The sequence below is a fragment of the Stegodyphus dumicola genome, chromosome 1 (genome assembly GCF_044657685.1).
Source record: "Stegodyphus dumicola isolate Sdum_Otavi_A_Nest chromosome 1, ASM4465768v1".
NCBI classification, from domain to species: domain Eukaryota; kingdom Metazoa; phylum Arthropoda; class Arachnida; order Araneae; family Eresidae; genus Stegodyphus; species Stegodyphus dumicola.
This window is the reverse complement of record NC_140768.1, coordinates 265,015,186-265,033,739: the sequence shown is the minus strand read 5'-3', so window position 1 is coordinate 265,033,739 and position 18,554 is coordinate 265,015,186. Positions and strand designations below refer to the sequence as shown.

General features: G+C 32.6%; 1 protein-coding gene across 1 annotated transcript in view; it reads right to left on the bottom strand.

The window, feature by feature from the left end:
- Pcif1 (Phosphorylated CTD-interacting factor 1) overlaps positions 1-18,554 on the bottom strand; it is a 105,657-nt gene that overhangs the window by 8,972 nt on the left and 78,131 nt on the right. The window contains exons 14-16 of the mRNA XM_035376525.2: positions 13,423-13,516; positions 6,469-6,569; positions 3,713-3,787 (exon numbers count right to left, since the gene is read on the bottom strand). Coding sequence (XP_035232416.1) covers positions 3,713-3,787; positions 6,469-6,569; positions 13,423-13,516 — 270 coding nt within the window. The remainder of the gene's footprint in view (positions 1-3,712; positions 3,788-6,468; positions 6,570-13,422; positions 13,517-18,554) is intronic.

The window sequence follows — 18,554 nt, the reverse complement described above, 5'->3', positions numbered from 1 at the left end:
ACACAGATTCATAAAAACTTAAGGAATTCACAAATTTCATGACACATAATTTTTCATGCTGTCCCTCCCATCAGGCATCAATCATCTTGAACTAGCAAATTTTATTTAAATCAAACTGAAATTAAAGTAAAATAAAATAATAACAAATAATATATACAGCATATCTCTCAGAAACAAGCAATAAAACTGAATCTAAAATTCTAAATAATGCATATATTATTTGAATTCAACTAAAAAAGCCCTTGACAAAATGCTTCATGACAAAGCAGACATAAAAATCTCAAGTTCTAACTCTAAAATCAGTAGTTATTTTCTCTATGCTACATTACTATTGTTTTTACTTTGGTGAGAGGGGGACATAAAAAAATTACTTGATACCAAAATTTAACACAAACTTTTATTTATTTCCCATGATTTGTTCCTTTATGCACAGATTTATTTACAACTATTTAGAAGGCAGGTAGCTCTTTATGTCATTTTGTTTTCTTTTTCACTTTAAAAAATGCATTCATAAAAGATTATTTTTGAAAGAACAACATAAACAATTAAAATTGATTCAACTCAAAAACTTCAAAACAATAACACTTTTATTTATATGTTTTCCAGTTTATTGCCCTCTATACACAAACTAATTTACAACTATAAGGAGAAAGAGCTAAAATGGCGAAATTCATTCTAACTTGGATGTTTTCATTTCAAAGGCCAACAAAGGTGGCCAGATAGCCATCATGGATAAGAACACTTACATCGATGGTGTCACTAAACTCTTAAATGAAGGACCATATAATCTGATCCCTAAGATCCTTCGCTTTCGGATCTGCCAAAAATAAAAACTGCAATCAAATCTTCATAAATCCTTTCAAGCAACTTAAAACATTCGTTTATCGCATCTCTTGTGAATTGTGCCAGATTATATGCTTTTCCCAAAATTCATAAAAGTGGTACAGTCAAAAGTCGTTAATTCGGACACCCATAATCTGGACCTCAAAGCTAAAAGCTTTCTGCGCATGCGCCGCGTTGACGCATGCGCACAGGCGTTTAAGCGTGCGCATAAGACCTTTAAGACTGCGCATTTGCGTGTGCAAAAGCGCAGAATACGTTTTCGCTGCGCGTTTAATGTATAACGGACGGTAAAAGCTAAAATTATCTAACTGTCTATTTCAGTTAATGTTGATGATTGCGTTGTTCCTTAATCTTCGAATTGGATCTGGCTTTTTTTTTTTTTTTTTGCTGACTGTAAGAGCAATTTTATAAAAGTAAGCTTGAACTTTCGATGCTGGAGCTCCCAAAGGATCTACGATAACGAAAGTATGTTTCGATGTCCATCAAACAAAAAGTGGAATTGCTCCAAAAAGGCATATCCTTTGTTACGCTGCTCTGCGCGGGTGGGAGGGGGGTGCGCAATGAACTGGAAGTTGATTTGTCAACACTATCCTTATCTTCAGGGCAGATGTTTTTATTTTATTTGGCTTATAATTCCTTATTAAATGTAGTATTTCATCTCGATGTACTTCGTCTTTGATATGATTTAAATCAAATTCCTCGTCATTATAAATATCACGAATACAAATCAAATAGTTTTCTGGTTGCAATTTTCTAATTTCGGCTATGCATAATGTATACTTTACGCATGCGCGCGTTGAAAGAAATGTTTAATAAAGTAAACAAATAAATATTAAGCTTTTTTTTTTTTTTGTAAATTTTGATACCCTTTAGATCATAATTGCTCATTATTTTATAAATTACGGTTTCATATTTTTAATTTTATAATTTCTGCATGCCATCTTACCAGATTTAAACTGATGATCTATAATCCGGAAAAATCGATAATTCGGAATCACCGAAGTCCCAACGAGTCCGGATTAAAGACTTTTGACTGTATTCCTTTCCACCCTACTGTATCAAATTTGGGTACTGCCTCGTATCCATTAGCTAAATATTTAGTTTCTAGATTTTCAACTCTATTAGACAATAACGCTTACACCATAAAAAATTCAACAGAGTTTGTAAAAAAGGTTAATAACATTTCTCCTAGAAATTTACTTATGGTTTCTTTTGATGTAAAATCATTATTCACCAGTGTTCCAGTGGAAGGTGCATTAAGATGTCTAGAAACCAGAATTCGCGAATTTCATTTTTCCTGCATAGAAATTAATGAGCTAATTTCTCTCACTCTGTTTGAAACAAATGCATTTTGTTTTCCAAAATAAATATTAGAAGCAAACTGAGGGATAAGCGATGGGAAGCCCCTCAGTCCCCTCCTGGTTGATATCTATATGCATTATTTTTAATCAAAATGGTTTGAAACTTTAAATTTCCCGGTTTGGTTCCGCTATGTAGACGATACTTTTACCCTGTTTGAAGGTAATAAAGATAATTTTAAAAAAGTTCTTTCAACAGTGATCCTGCTATTCAGTTCACTTTTGAACTTTAGACTTGCAATTTTCTTCTGTTTCTCTATATTCTGGTCACACGTAACACATCCAACTTCAGTACTACGGTTTACCATAAACCTTCACATTGGTTTGCTTTCCACCACACTTCAAATCATGTCATCCAACTAAACAAAAGTAAGCTTCATTTTATTCCTATGTTTTCCGTGCTCTTCAAGTTTGCTTCTCCAAACTATCCCTTGATGTAAAACTAAATTATTTAAAAGCAATAGCTATTGACAGGGGCTTTTCACCCAACATTATTAATCAAGCAGTTAAAAAATTCTCATCTCAACACACATAAAGGCACACTCCTGTTTTAGGAGATTATAAAAATTCTGTTGTCATTCCCTTCTTTCCATCAATTAGCTATAAAGTTGCAGGTATTTTGCAGTAACTTTCGGGTCGTTTATTCTCCCATCAATAAAATTTCGAGTTCCATACTCAAGGACCCCATTCCAGATATGAATTCCTGGGGTATTTACAGGATTCCTTGCCAGCGTGCCTTAATTTACATTAACCAAACTAAGACAGCCTTAAAATTTTGCATTAAGGAACATGAGGCATATGTTAGGAAAAAGGAAACACAGAAGTCTTCTGTTGCCCAACATTGTTGGTCCGAAAATCACACTTTCAATTTTTTTGCTGCCAAAATTATTCAAGAAACTTCTTCCATTGGTGAACTGGATTTTGTAGAGGCATTTCAGATTCAAAAAAGTCTTTCTGTTCTAGTTAACAACCCTAATTCCAATCCATCTTTGCCTTTAACCTTTGAAGAAATTATGTTTTAGTTCTGGTTTCATCAACAGATGGCGCCAGTAGCTTATCTCCTTCCAGACTTTCTTATCTTATCTTGTTCATTTGTGATTTTGCAGCTGAGGATGATGTTTCGATAAAAACCATTGAAACTAGTCCTGTGAAATTTGAAAATACAACGCTGATTTTTGTTGTTTGACTTCTAAATTATAATTTGCTTGGCGTGTTATTGTATCTTAATTATAAAGAAGATATTTATTTTAAAAACATTTAAAACTTAAAATGAATCACATTAAACAGAATGAATAGTAAAATTCAAAACTTTGATGTGGCTTGCACATAAGTCCCATATCAGCCTTCAGAGATGTCTTTTATCACTTATATTTCTGTATTGCACTGTTTCAAGTTCCTGAAATTTCTTATAAGAATAAATTTTGCCGTATTTCCTTGTAAATGTAACAATTATTTTAAAAAACTTTAAAACATAAATTTAAAAAAAAAAATTCTAAATTGATATTACTTACTTTGGAATAACATGTTGAAATCCATGACGATATTCATGATCATATGCAGGAATTAAAAGTTGTTTCCTCTTAAACCTAATAACAATAAGATCTATTTTAATCACTTATAACATACAACTACACGGCAAATGTTTTACCAACTAATCTATCACAGAGATCAAACTAAATTCCTTAAATTTAAAATTAACTTAGATATTTTAATTAGTTTCAGCACATCTACCATATTCATTACATATAAAAATTCCTACATTATTAATCTCCAAATACAAAATGTGAATGACATTTTTAAGAAAATACTGGCCTATATTACACTGGTGTGCAAAAATTAAGGACGAGACGGTTTTTTTCAATATAACTTTGTACAAAAGCTTTCCAAATCAACACATTTAATACCGTAAGATCCCCAATACGTAAGGACATGAGTAATGTAAGCAACACTTACTAAAAGAGAAATCAGAGGGATAAAAAGAAGCTTTATTGAAAAAGTAGCATGGAGCGCAATGTGACTGGTCTTTAATAGGGGATATGATCTCCCCTGACTGCTAGGCAGGTTTCACAGCGTCTGCCCATGCTGAGAATGAGGGTGTCAATGAGTTGTTGAGGCATTGCTGCCCATTCGTCTTGCAGCGCCAATCGAAGCTCCGGAATTGTTACTGGTGGTAAGGTACGAGCTGCCAAGCGTCTGCCTAGAAAATCCCATACATGCTCGATGGGATTGAGATCCGGAGATCGTGCCGACCAATCCATACATTCAATATCCTCACTCTCTAAGAGCTGTTCGGCAGCTACTGTGCGATGACATGGTGCATTGTCGTCCATGAAAAGGAACTGCAGACCCACAGCGCCTCTAAAAAGACGCACATATGGAAGAAGAATCTCGTTACAATAACGGGTCCCGTTGACTGAACCTGCGTCGAAGATGTACGACCACCAAGCATGATGCCTCCCCAAACAAGAACACCGCCACCTCCATACCTGTCCCTTTCAATGATGTTCAAGGGATGATTGTGGCTTTCCCGCTCTCTCCAGATGAGTATGCGATGAGAATCGCTACTCAGACAGAATCTGCTCTCATCTGTATAGAGTACTCGTCCCCATTCATTGTCTCTCCAATTCCGGTATTCCCGGCACCACAGAGAACATCTTCTCCGATGGGCAGGCGTTAGAGTTACACACCGTACAGGGAGTCGTGCAAACAGACCACCACCGTGCAGTCTTCTGGCCATGGTAAAACGTGATATCGGTCGTCCAGTCGCCTGTGTCGTGTGTCTAGCGATTTCTCCTGCTGTCTGCCGCCTGTTTCTTCTGGCCTGTAAGGCAATATACCGGTCATCTGCGGGTGTGGTTCCTTGTGGACGACCCCTACTAAAACCCCGGATAGCTGTTCCTGTAGTTTGAAATTGTCTCCAAAGTCATGAAACGATGCTGTGAGCAATTCCGAACTCCACAGCCACACTTGTCACACTGTGGCCTTCCTCCAACTTCCCAATGATTCGACCTCGGGTAAAAGCATCCAGATGTCGTCTAACAGATTGATTATTCGCCATTTCTCGCTGAGGCAGCAACTCGGTGTGATTTTAACTGCTATACGGCGTGCAATCTCTTTGCCAGAAATACTGATCTTACACCGACAACATGCTTTATACTACTCAGACACTCCCCTATTACGTCTACCTGCATATCTGCGCATGTGTTACCATACATCACCTTACTTAATCTCCCGATTGGTCTTTCTGTCCGCTCTGCCTCTTCGTTCAGCTGATATGCTAATTTTTCAACTTCGTCCTTAATTTTTGCACACCACTGTAGTTCAAATCACCTTAACAGTCAAATTTTGTACTTCCTTTCTAAAATAAGTATACAGATTAAAATGCAAAAAGCTAAAACAAAAAGCTAAAACATTATAAGGTGTTATTTTCTATAACCAATAGTTATATAGTTAATATATGAATTTGTGCAAAGCCTCTCTTCTGTAGAATCAAAAATAGTTCATCTAAGAACACTGAAAGTTGACATAAGTAATATTAGGGGCATCTATTCAAATAAAAAGGGGGTGTATGGGGGAAAAACAATTTCAGGGTATGAGCTGTGTTGAGGAGTAGCGATTAAAATTAAGATAATTAACTAAAACTAATAAATTAGATGACTACAAAAAAATAAAAGGGAAATAAGAACACACACACACACACATACAAAAAAAAAAAAAAAAAAAAAAAAAAAAAAAGAGAGAGAGAGAGAAAAGTTTTATACAAGAAATTATGTCTTATGTTGATGAGGATTACCAATTTGGATGATATTATGCCTTGGAAAATAATTTTACATCATAAAATTCATTTAATATATTATGCTACACATATACACATAAAAAAGTATTCTTAAATTATTGAAATTTATATTTTAATAGCAAACAATATATCCAATGAATGAAGTACATCTACAAAATTTTCTTCTGAAGATTCTTTTCAGCAATCAAATACATAAATAAAATAGCTCTGATATTTGCTTTTCTATCCAAATCATACAGATTCACCCAAAAATTATTGTGCATATTTATCAAGTATTAAACTTTTGTTAATATTATAAATTGAATAAAGAGATTACAGTTTTGTTTCACACTACACTTTTCCTCTATGATCAAATGCTTGGACCAAGATCCTGTAGGCACTGAAGTCATGCTGATTAGCTTGTAATAAGCTTAAGGAAAATAGATTAGAAGATATTAAAATACATAAAAAATCCCAGTCAGTTAATCTTACCTGCTAGCTTCTATTTTAGAAAGGAAAGATGGCACAGGATCTCTGCATTCTGGTATGAAGACAATAAAAGAAAGTGGTTCTTGAGAGCTGGATAATAATTTCTAAACAAAGAGAATAAAAATATAACAATTATACAGCAGATTTTTCTAGCTTTAAATGTAGATCTTCTATCTTTAAAGGTAGAATTTTGCAGATTTTACATTTAAAGCTAGAAGAGCAAGAATTTGATCTTACTATATTATTTTTAACATAAAATTTCTAAAGTAAAAATGCTTATGCTTCAAACAGTTTCAGAAAATGATTAAACAAATTGTGTTAATATACAAAATTCAAAATTATCATTTAGTCAGTGTTACATCCACTAGAACATATACATTTGATCAGCACTCCTGGCTTTCCTAGAAGTATTAGAAGAATGCTTCTAAGAAAATCTGACTGCACCTGTGATAGATTGGCCATTACATTATTTTTGAGAGCTTCAACTGTATGGAAATATGAACTTAAACAAAACTTCTTTGATAGGAAACAGCAAGTGTCAGAAATGCTTCTGCGTGGGCTAATTCGAAACATGCCTGAACTATCTGCAAACGCAAATTATGTTGACTAAGCTGCTGTTACTGCATACATTTCTTCTACAGAGACTACAATATACCTCTGTAGAAGAAAGAGATCATGACAAGTTCAAATACTGAAAATTTTACATGCACAATATAACTTTTCTGCAAACTTATAAAACATCAATCTGATGTTTACCCATTATTCATTAATTTTTAAGATTTAGAAAACTGAATATGCATTACAATTTCTTTCTATCACAACCAAAACAATGGAAAAAACAAAATCTGAAAGCTTTCAAATTTTATGTTATGCCATAACGTTTTTGTTTTTAATGTTTTGTGTGTCACATATATTTATTAAATATCATGTTCTTCACACTTAAATCATAAAATTCAATTCAACAGCAATATCACAAAATAATTTTTAAATGAGCATATCTTTATAATTTCCAATACACAGTCTCGCGCGCTGGAGATAAAAATGTTCTTTCCATACAGTGTTGCCATTGCTTGCTTTGAAATTGTTATGTTTGTTAATCAAAAATTGTGTTATAGAATATAAAATTGATAATAAAACAAATTCCAAATTTGGGCTTTCAAGTGTTCATTTTCAGTATATGATTACATTATTCAAAATTTGATGGCTCCTGGTACGTTTTATCATAACGTGAGAAACATAAATCTATTTAAATTATGAGTATATATATATATGAAGTGACAAAATTATCATGACCAGATAAAGGCTGTCATATCACTTGTGGGGTTAAACAAAATTTATTCCGTAATGGCATGAATAGCATATATATATATATATATATATATATATGCAAGATAAAAATATATGAATCAAAATTATAATATAACTATAAACATTAATTCTTCCTCTCTATTCTAAAATCGTAATAACTTCTCTGCATTGCGTCATTTCTAGATCACTCTATGGCCAGCGCAGCTCTGATGATGTAATAATTAAGAACTGTAACTGCCATTGTAAACCAAAACTTTTCTCTTCGCTGTGTCTCCATCTTTCATAACTACACACTTCAGCTTTTGCTCTCTACTGTGCTAAGATGTAATTTCGCTGGCTTGCTTTCTATCTCAACAATATCAAAAATGTAAATCTTCTGTGAAAGGCACGACTAGAGCGCCAAGTGATTGTGGCCACAAATATCAGTTGCAAATAAAAATGGAATTAAAACTGCCTCAACTGCCAAGTTCTTTAGATACTACCAAGTTAGCCTTACTAGCATACTACACAATCAAAATCTTCTTCAATATGGGTCTAATCACGCATCTACAGTGTTCCGTTTTTTGATTTCCTTTTATTATGAGATATATATATATAAACTAGGCCATTATGGACATCACTCCAGTTACTTTTAAAGCAATGTAACCATTTTACCATTCTTTTTTTTTTTTTTTAGCAAGTTTACATCCAGTTACTTTCTTTTGACAAGTTCTTATTTCCTTATTCTTTTATATCCTCTTACACAAGGAGACAAAACTATTCAGTGACACAATAGAGTTTATGTAGACATGTTCCCTGACAGCATTTCATCCGATGGCGATTTTGTATATATGCTGTTCTAAACTACTAAGCCAATCAGAGCAGTCAAAGCAGATGAAAACTTACCAAACTACGGCACTCAAAAATCAGGAGATTTTTTTAAGAAATCAAGAGATTTTTCTCAAGGATGAAAAGCACTTTTCATCCTTGAGAAATGAGAAAAATGAGAATAAATGAGAAATGAAATCTCTTTAAAATGAGAAAAATATATTTTTTAATAATGAATTAATTTTAAATAATTACTAATTAATATCTGAAAGTTTAGTTACTTCTTTAATATAAATAGTACAAAAATACTTACTTGTAAAAAACTTGTAAAAAAACTATTGTAAAACTACTTGTAAAAAAAAAAATATATATATATATATATATTATTTGCAACTTTTAACAAAAAAATAATACTTTAATCGTTTTTTGTACAAATGCTATGAAAAGTGGCATATTTTGCTTTCATTAAGAGAGAAATTTCATAATTTCCTTCATAAGAATTGCCACATAGGCCTGCTCTTGCTAATGAAAGTTTTTCTTATGTGTCATTGCTAATGTTAGATTTAAATTTAGTCTTAGTTTTCGCAACAGCACTGAAAATCCTCTCGCACTCTGCATTACTATGGGGAATTATCAGAATGGCCAACATTATTCTAAATAGTTCACTATACTTTACAATTCCACTGGAAATTTATGTAGTATGTAATCACATGCTCGGCAGAAGTAACTTCTAACATGGATATAAAACTTATTTGTGTCTTCCTCTGTAAGTTCTTCCACTATTTTTTAGTTGCAGTCTCTATTATCAAATCTTCATCTTTCTTCTAATTTTCTATTACACCATAAATCACATCATATATAGAATTAGATGACAAAAGAATGACTGGTTTTACAATCTTTGATAAAATGTCTTTAAAGATATCATAAATCATTGATTGTAAAACCTGAATTAAAGGCATTCTACTTTCTAGAACTGTGTTAAGAACATCGAATGATGGCAAAATGAATGGTACAAAAAAGCAAAAAGCTTTATTAAAGTCTGAAGACAAAAACACAAATATTCGTTTTTCAAAAGATATACTTACAGTAATCGGAAATGTTTCCCTTGTTGAGGAATTCTTTTTATTTTCAAAGAAATCTGTATCAGCTTTACACTTATATTTTGTAATACAGTACACTACCAATTATCCGCGGAATTGGATGGCGCAGCCACCACGGATAACAAAAATTGCGGATAATCCGAAAAAAGCTAAAAACGGGTATTGCAAAAGAGAAAACAGTCATTTTAAAAATTGTTTTATGTACAATAAAACATAAAATAAACAGCAGGAAATGTTTAACTAACGCTTAATATTTTAGTATATCACTCAAAACTAACCTAAAATGCATTTTGTTAATGAAAACAGAAAAGTGCTTTGTGGTTACGAGACGCGTCAAGGATACACAGAAAAATTAATACATATGTACTGTTTTAATACTGTAATGTATTATTTAATTACAAAAGCATAACTGTAAAACTACACCTTTTTGGAGAAATCAGTCATATGTGTTTGCTTCTTGTTTTGGAAGCATTTTCACTTGATCCGAGATTGCATTTTTCATAGCATAAGTTTCTCGGCTAACTCCGCATCGTCTTGTTCTTCCAAATAGCTCCGCAGTCCTGCGACTTATTGCAAAGCCGCTTTGTGAGTCTTCTGCATCTGCACAGTGGGCTCGTCTCCGCCTTCACTTTGCTGTCCTTCATTATCGGTCTCTCCCTTTGCTTTCTTCACAATTTCGTCATCCGTTCGAAGCCAGGTGCGTTGACATCACACTCCAATACCTTGTTGATGTTTTCAGCATCGACATTCTCACCACCCGGAACTGTTTTCACCATATCAGCAAGCCTGGGATATTTTTGCCATAAATAAGCAAGATGTTAGCAAATTTAACGTTTTTCATTTCCTTTACGCTTGTTAAAAAAAAAAAAAAAAAAAAAAAAAACCTTTGTGCGGCAGGTGCGGATAATCAGGAGTCTACTGCATTATTTTGAGAACTGCCAATACCTGACTGGTGCAGAAATTACTTTATTTTTATCAAATTTATTTTTAACAGTTGAAGTAGTAACTACATCTCCATTTACTTTAGGTATTTTATAACTTTCAATAGAGCATTTACTTCTTTAAAAAATGCAAGAAGTAAGTTTCATTGATCGAGAATTCATTTCTTTAAAGATAACCAGCATCTACATACATGTTTCAAAATTTTTTTCTATTTCAGTATTACGCAGCCTTGATGATTATGCAAAATAACAGCCTTGATCTTGATTAGTGCTCATTGGCTAATAAATGCTAGATGACATGCTGTGTCGCTCGATGCTGATTGGAGAAGTGAAATACAATGATTATGAACACAAATGATCTCGCTCACAAAGCATAAGCGCGCCATAATTTTTCACTGATGAAAGGACTTCGGTTTTCTTTTATATGTAATCTAGAGAAAAACTAAGTAATGCCCAAAATCTTTGTGTGTGTGTGTGTGTGTGCAAATAACGAAATATTAAGCCAAGCCAAGACACAGAAAAATCGTGAGAAATTTTAAGACTAAGAAAAAGTCGGGAGAAATCTGCTGAAAATTGGATTGGCGGGAGAATGGTGAAAAATCGGGAGAGTTGGCAACTCAGCGGATGATATACATTATTTGAATTTAATGGGAGACATCTATAAGAAAATACATTTATAAAGTGATACGATTTCTTTTTTCCTCTTTCGTATACTTAAAATGTACATTCTATTATAAATTTAATTATCAGCAATGCTTGTTATATTTTATGTTATATATGAAATAATCAACTTATTTTTCTTTTTTTATGTAAATGAATGATAAAATATACAAATATACATGACATTTCAAAAATAATTGCTTCCTTTTCCTGCTTCATTAATTTTTTTTTTTTTTTTTTTTTTTTATTTACAATTTTATTTACTTTTCTTATTTTGCATTTTTAATCACTGTTACATTTTGTCTGCTATGAAGCATATTACAACTTATTATTTTTTTAATTAAATTCTAAAAAATGAAGGTATTGAAAACTGAAAAATATCAGGTTTGTTATTACACCAATAAAAGTCTCCTACTGCATAAACACAAAACACATAATCTGCTTTTACTATTGAGATTCATGCAGTAGCTCTGAGCAACTTAGGCCCATATCACATGGCAATTGTTTCACATGAACAACTGTTTTGGATGATTTTTCTACCTGATTTACTATTGAAAGAAAGACGTGCGACTTTTTCCTTCCTTTCCAAAAAAATTGCAGGTTGTTCATTTTCAATCAATCAGCTATCAGGTTGTTTGTAATAAGGAACCAGTTTCCCCTGTGTTAATGCCAAAGCGATCTATGATGATTGGCTGTCGTGACAAAACAGAAAAATTGTTCCAAACAGTTGTTCTTCCGAAACAAACCGACGTGTGATAGCAGCCTTAAATAACAAAAATCACCCTGACTACACAAAATGCTGTCAAGTGACACGTCTATGAGGGAAACTTGACTGTGTTGCTGAGCAACTTTGTTTCTTCATTTAGACAGGCCAACTTTGCTATTGCTTATCAAAGGTCTTTTGAAGTTGTTTTATTGAAGTCTTATCTTTATATTTCTTTCTTTCCTTCCATTTTTTACTGATTTATTTATTTTACATTCCCTACTGCAACCGGAGCTGAACTTTTACAGTTAGGTAGCTGAATTACTCTGTAAATAACTAGAAATTTCTATTATTTCTGTGCCAGAAAGTAGAACCAGCTCCACATTTGCATGCTTTTTTAGAAAGCAAATGTACCAAGTCTCATTCATTTCATTAAAAATGAAGATCTAGTTGTCATTTAGAAGTACAAATGCTATTTTGCTCTCCTGACTAGATGAATACCAAATGCAGTGATAAAATTTCAGTCAACTGCAAAAACGTTCACTGTCAAAAACCTATTTTGGCTATTTATCAATTTAGTATTTATCTATTTAGTATCAATATTTGAGCACCATATTTGAATGATTTGGTGGTGGAAGGCGAACCATTCGGTGTCCCATTCATTAGTAGATGTGGTAGAAACAAAGATAGCAATTTAACAATAAAAAGTCTATTTTGATAGTTTTTGCAAGCACTTTAAAATGTACTCCATATTTGCATGATTTTACAACTGTGCATCTCAGTCATTCATAACTCTAATAGAAAAGGAAATCTAGTCGCCTATGAAATGACACTCATATCCAGCTTACACCATTTCGCCAGATGGCATTGAACAAGTTACAGCTACATCGCTAACAAATGTATAACATAATAATTGTAAGGCCATGAGACTGGAGAGGTGTTATTTTAATGCAGCATTGTTACAGTCAACTGTGAGGAAAATTTGAGAAAATGACTGCTTTTTTAATGAACAACTGCATATCAAAACAACTGTGAGGCTGCAAGTCAGAAGATGCATTTTAAATTAGCATTGTTACTATCAACTGAGTAGAAAAAAACTGCTTACTGATGTAGCAATATCAGTAAGGATTGTTAAAGCATTTGAAATGGCAAGTAGTGTTGAGGCAAAAAGTGAATTTGACTAGCACTGTTGTTCACTGCTTTTCAATTTGAAGACACTCCTTTCTGATAGCTCCATCTCACCTGATTTAGCCATTATATGGTCAATCCATAAAACAATCTAATGCCTACCTGTATTTCTGATTCACCCAATATATGCCCATAACAGCCTCATTTCTATGAACACAGATATGCTAAACTGCATAATTTACAATTAAAAATTAATCAAAATTAAATAGAAAATTTGGCAAAAAATTTACTTAGCAAAAGCAAAGCTTACCTCAAAATGTAAAAAAGATGCTTCTAACAGCTCTTCACAATAAGGTGGATTGGCTTCAAATGATCCACTAACTGGATAAAAACTCAGAATCGGTCTAAAAAATAAATATGATTTTTTAAAGTATTAAACAAAGCAAAACAAAAAAAGTAATACATTATAGAATTATAGTATTCATTAATATAAGATACAGTTTTCAAAAAGTATCAAGGCAAAGTGTTTTTTTTTTTTACAATATTTGCATAATGAATTTTCTAAAAGCATTCATCTACTGATCATTTCAATATCTCAAGCAAGATTAATCACAGACCCAATATCAAAAATGAAACTTTTCTTTCTATATAACTTTCTTACTATGATAATTTGGTCAGGGACACTTTCCAGTAAAAATACATGAAATTCAAATTTTTAAAGCAGCCCTCTACAAAGAAAGTTCTTTAGCCCACTGCATTTATTAGAAATTATTAAGTTGAATTAGTAAGGTATTCTTCATTTCACTAAAGACCTTTTAAGAGTAGGTGGGTTCTGATATAAATGCAATATAGAAAATCTGCTCCAGAGAGAAACTGTCACACTTAAGAAGACAATGGTTCTAAATGAATGGTAGAAATATTCATTCAGAAATTTAATATGCATAATTATTTTAAACAATATTATTAGATGGTCTCCAGAAATTTTAACTGCTTTCATATCAGGTAATTTCAATCTTAAGAGGATATTTTTTCCTACCTAACTCAGCTATGAGAGAACTTTTCAAAACATTTTCCCCCCACTAAGTCTATACAAGATTTGTATACAGTAGGCACTGCTTAATACGATCATTCCATGACTATTCTGATAACATTAAGCGATAAGAAAATTATCTTTCAGTATATCAACAGAATTTAAATAAATTTGAAATAAATATGACTAGAAACATATAAATGCTGATTTTTACTGCTTTTTAATTAGGAAAAAATCATCAATAGTTGGTTGTCTCTATAGCAGTTATGCAAAAGTTTATTTTTGAACAGTTTATGTTCACAATTTTTCTGGAAATTATTTGATCAATGCTGTTCATCTAATGCTAATACTTTCAGCACATTCCTCATCTCAGCATTTGTTGCAGATTCACTGATGTGTTGCAGATGTGTTCAACAAATGCACAGTATCAATAAGTCTCACTTTCCTTGCTGATTCACTTGCATTTACATCAATCCATATCATCTTTGTTGTAACATAAAAAAACATAATGGAGAATGTAAAAACAAATAAAAAAAGGGGCTCAAGAGCAAATGGATGGTAAAAAAAAGGGAGTATAGAAGGGCTGAATGGTACAGGATCAACTCAGAGCTTCAAGTTAACAGTGTTGTACACTTCCATCAAGCAAACAGAATTTTCTTTCAGGTGGACTTGTTAATATGCCTTTTGTATTAGAAGAAGATGATCAACTGATATAAGTGGCAATGCATAGCTCTTAAGCTTTGCATGATTTACTTATAAACAGAAAATAATAAAAACAATTATGCTGCCAAGAACTTTTAGGGACTACAACAAGCCAAAACTTATATGATGCAATAATGTCATATTTTAATACATTAAAATTGTCATGGAATAAATGTATCAGTATTTATAATAATGAAGTAAATTTATGATGGTAAAGATCAGGGCCAGATTTACGTAAGTTACACAAGCTATAGCTCTTCGCCTCCCCCCCCAAATTAAAATACAGTATAAATAATATTAAAATATATTAAAACAGACTTAAAAAGGGCCCCATATCTCAAATACCTTAGGGCCTAAATCTGGCTCTGGTAAAGGTCAAAGGATTTATGACTTTAAGAACTTGGCAAAAACGATCAATCCAAATAGAATATTTCAAGAAATAGGGCGGCTATTACTTGGAAAAGTTAATAAAGTGTTGCAATTAAGAAATAAATTACTAATTTTTCAAAGCAGAAAAACAAAAACTGATATAATTGGTGCAATGATTTGGCATATTTTGCTGATATTCTTACTAACTTTAATGCTATCAGTATAACTATGGAAAGAAATAATGAATACATTCTCACACTGACTGACAAACTAAGCTCATGATGCATTATCAGTGTTCTCAGAAAAATAAAAGAAAAGTCAGAGTTTAGTGTTTCCTGACTTCAAAAAGGTTCAAAAAGCATAGGAATCTTTTTGTAGAAACTGTTCATAAATTACTTCAAGGGACTGTTTATTTGTCTAAAAGTAGAAGATTGAAAGAACTATAATTTAAATCCAGAATTCTGACTTTTAGTATATTTCCTTGCCTATTTTCCTCCTTTTTTTTTTTCAATAAGAGAGGGGAAAATTTGGAGAATAATTTAATTTCTGAAAGACTCAGTTAAAGAACATTAAAAATGAAAAGTACTCATGGGTAACTTACTGGTAACTATCACAATACTTTTTCCTTACATTCCAACGAGAATATATAACAATACAATATCTAGTATCTTCATTCCTACTTCCCTGTAACTTCAATCTCAACCATTCTTATTGTTGTCTCTGTTATTCCTTAGGCCTCAAATTATCCATAAATAATCATCTTTTCAATGTGCAGCAGACTTAGCAAAATCGTAGACTGAATGTCAGTTTGTGTTTGCTTTGCTGTGATTTGTCTGTTCTTGTATTAAGCTGACATGAAGTTCAATAATTAGAAGGGAAAACTTCACCATATCTTTTGCAGGTAGCTTGTACGGGTTTATCTTTGTCAGTACAATGAAAACAATCACTGTGTAGATGAATCCATTTTAAAATTTCAAGAAGCTTATTCTCTGAACATACTGAGGAAGGAAAAAATTATGTGAATATTTTTATAACTTCCCTTGTGCTAAAAAGCTAGGAGGGGAGATGATTCAGAGGGGAGAAAATATGTGAGGGAATACAGTAAAGCCAAGACACATATGAATATGATAAATAAAGCAAAACTGAATTTTGTATAAAGAATCTACTTTCAAAAAACAGAGACATTATTAAAAAAGGGGGAAAAACTGCTACTTCTTTTTACAGCAACTAATAATTTATTACATCATTTATAATGTGGTATTTTCATACATCAAGTCATAGTGTTGAAGCCATGGGTATAATGCATATTGCATACAGAGTAAACCAGCAGCACACATAAAAGCTACAATAAAATCAGTGATTAATAACTTTACTATGAAATATGATACAAATATGATACCAAAAAAAATTAATTTTTTGGGGGGGGGCTATAGAGGGGACTTAAACTGGTTCTAATCTTTTAATTACACCATGAAATTAAACATCCTGATAACTTCAGTGACCGGATCATCTTACTGTGTGTCAGAGTGCACCTTCGAATAATTAAGTAAAATCTTTTTTTTTTTTTTAAATGGAAAACTCCAACCCAAGAACGCAAATTTCTCCCTGGGGGGGGTGGGGGAACTAAATAACTTTTATTCCTTCATTCTGAGGCTGAATTCAGAGAAAAGACTTTGCACTACCCTCCCCCCAAGGTTTGAATTCGGACTGTGCTGCCATTGGCAGACAGCAAGAAAGATGAATGCACACTCCTCTTCAAGAAGTGCCATAGAAGAACATTATGTAATCCACCTCAAGCTGTAATGCATTTTTGTAGTTCCTTTTATGTTGTATTTAACAGTAAATATTTTAAAGATCATTTGTTGAATGTCTATTATAAAGAAAGGAAGTTTACATTCTTATCACAAAATCCTCCTCTGGCTCAATATTATCCAGACAAGGAAACAGCAGTAGGCTTCCTGGGATTATCCTCTTCTGTGAAAAGGTTGAAGAGGTGATTTGTCAAGGCAAAGTCTTAAGGAATGATTTACATCTAAGGGAGTATCTGCTTCACTTAGGTTTGAAACATTAAATGCAGTTGGTGAGTGTTGAGTCAGAATAACACAGAGGCCATTTTGACGAGGTATAAATTTAGATGTTTTTTGTTCAACAAATTTATTTACAGAGTGCTTGAAAATCCAAACTTGATCTCCAGGTTTAAATTGGCATTCATGTCTTTGCCCTTTACCAGCAAACTAACATCTCTTTTTCAACCAGTTAATTTACCTATTTGAATGTAATGGCAAATCTTTTCAAATATGGGATAATTCTGCCACCAAATTACAACTGGTAATAATTTACCTAAGATCATGTGCAACATCATCTGGCACAGATCTCTTCCCAACTGGAGGAATGTGGCAGTCCAGCCGGTGGTTCAAATTCATGAGTATTTAACTGCAAAATGAATTTTCAAAAAATTTTTGCTCAAGGTAATTGTTTATTGCCCACAAGCATTGGCCAATTTAGGTTCCAAATCCTTGCTTTTTTCACACTATGGGGATTGCTTGAAGGTGATACACTGGAATAAACACTTGGTCAATGTTAAGAAGAAACCATACTTGTTGTATGACAGCACTAACAAATTAAGTTTCATTATCATTGATTAGTTTTTGAGGCAATTCATATTTTAAGAAAATGTCTTCAATTAATACAAATGCACATTCCTTTGCAGTAGCAGGGAGTAAAAGGAAAAGCTCTAATCATTTCGCATTGAAATTTTCAACAATAAAAATTCATTTTTTTCCCAAATAATCAATAGCAAGTGTTTCAAAGCATTGGTCATATACTGGTATTTGGAGCAACCTGAATGGTTTCAATTTTGAAGATTTGTAATGGTTGCACTCATCACAGCTTTTTATATAATCTGCAATGTATCTGTACATTCCTGTGAAATAAAACCTTTGGGAAATTCTGTAGTATGTCCCTTCAGCACCACAATCTTTTGCTATAAGAGCATCATCATACTGCTCAAGAATTATTTCTCACTTATGTATTAGTACTATCAGTTCAGCTTATTTCGATTCAGTCTGGAGAATGGAGATAGAAAACTCCTTGATTCATTCTATAACCTTGCATAGTCCAATTAGAAAAGTTTTCCTCTTTTACTTTACTTTTGAATTGTATCCTTCAGCTGCTCTCCATAGATTTCTGCTGCACATCTGCGTTGCATATCAATGGTTATTATGAATTTCATGTGATTCTCTTTCACAGTTGCACACAGGATGTGACAACACATCGGCTACAAAATTAGCTCTTTCAGGGATGTATTCCATATTCAAATTATAAAACTGTAATGCATAGCC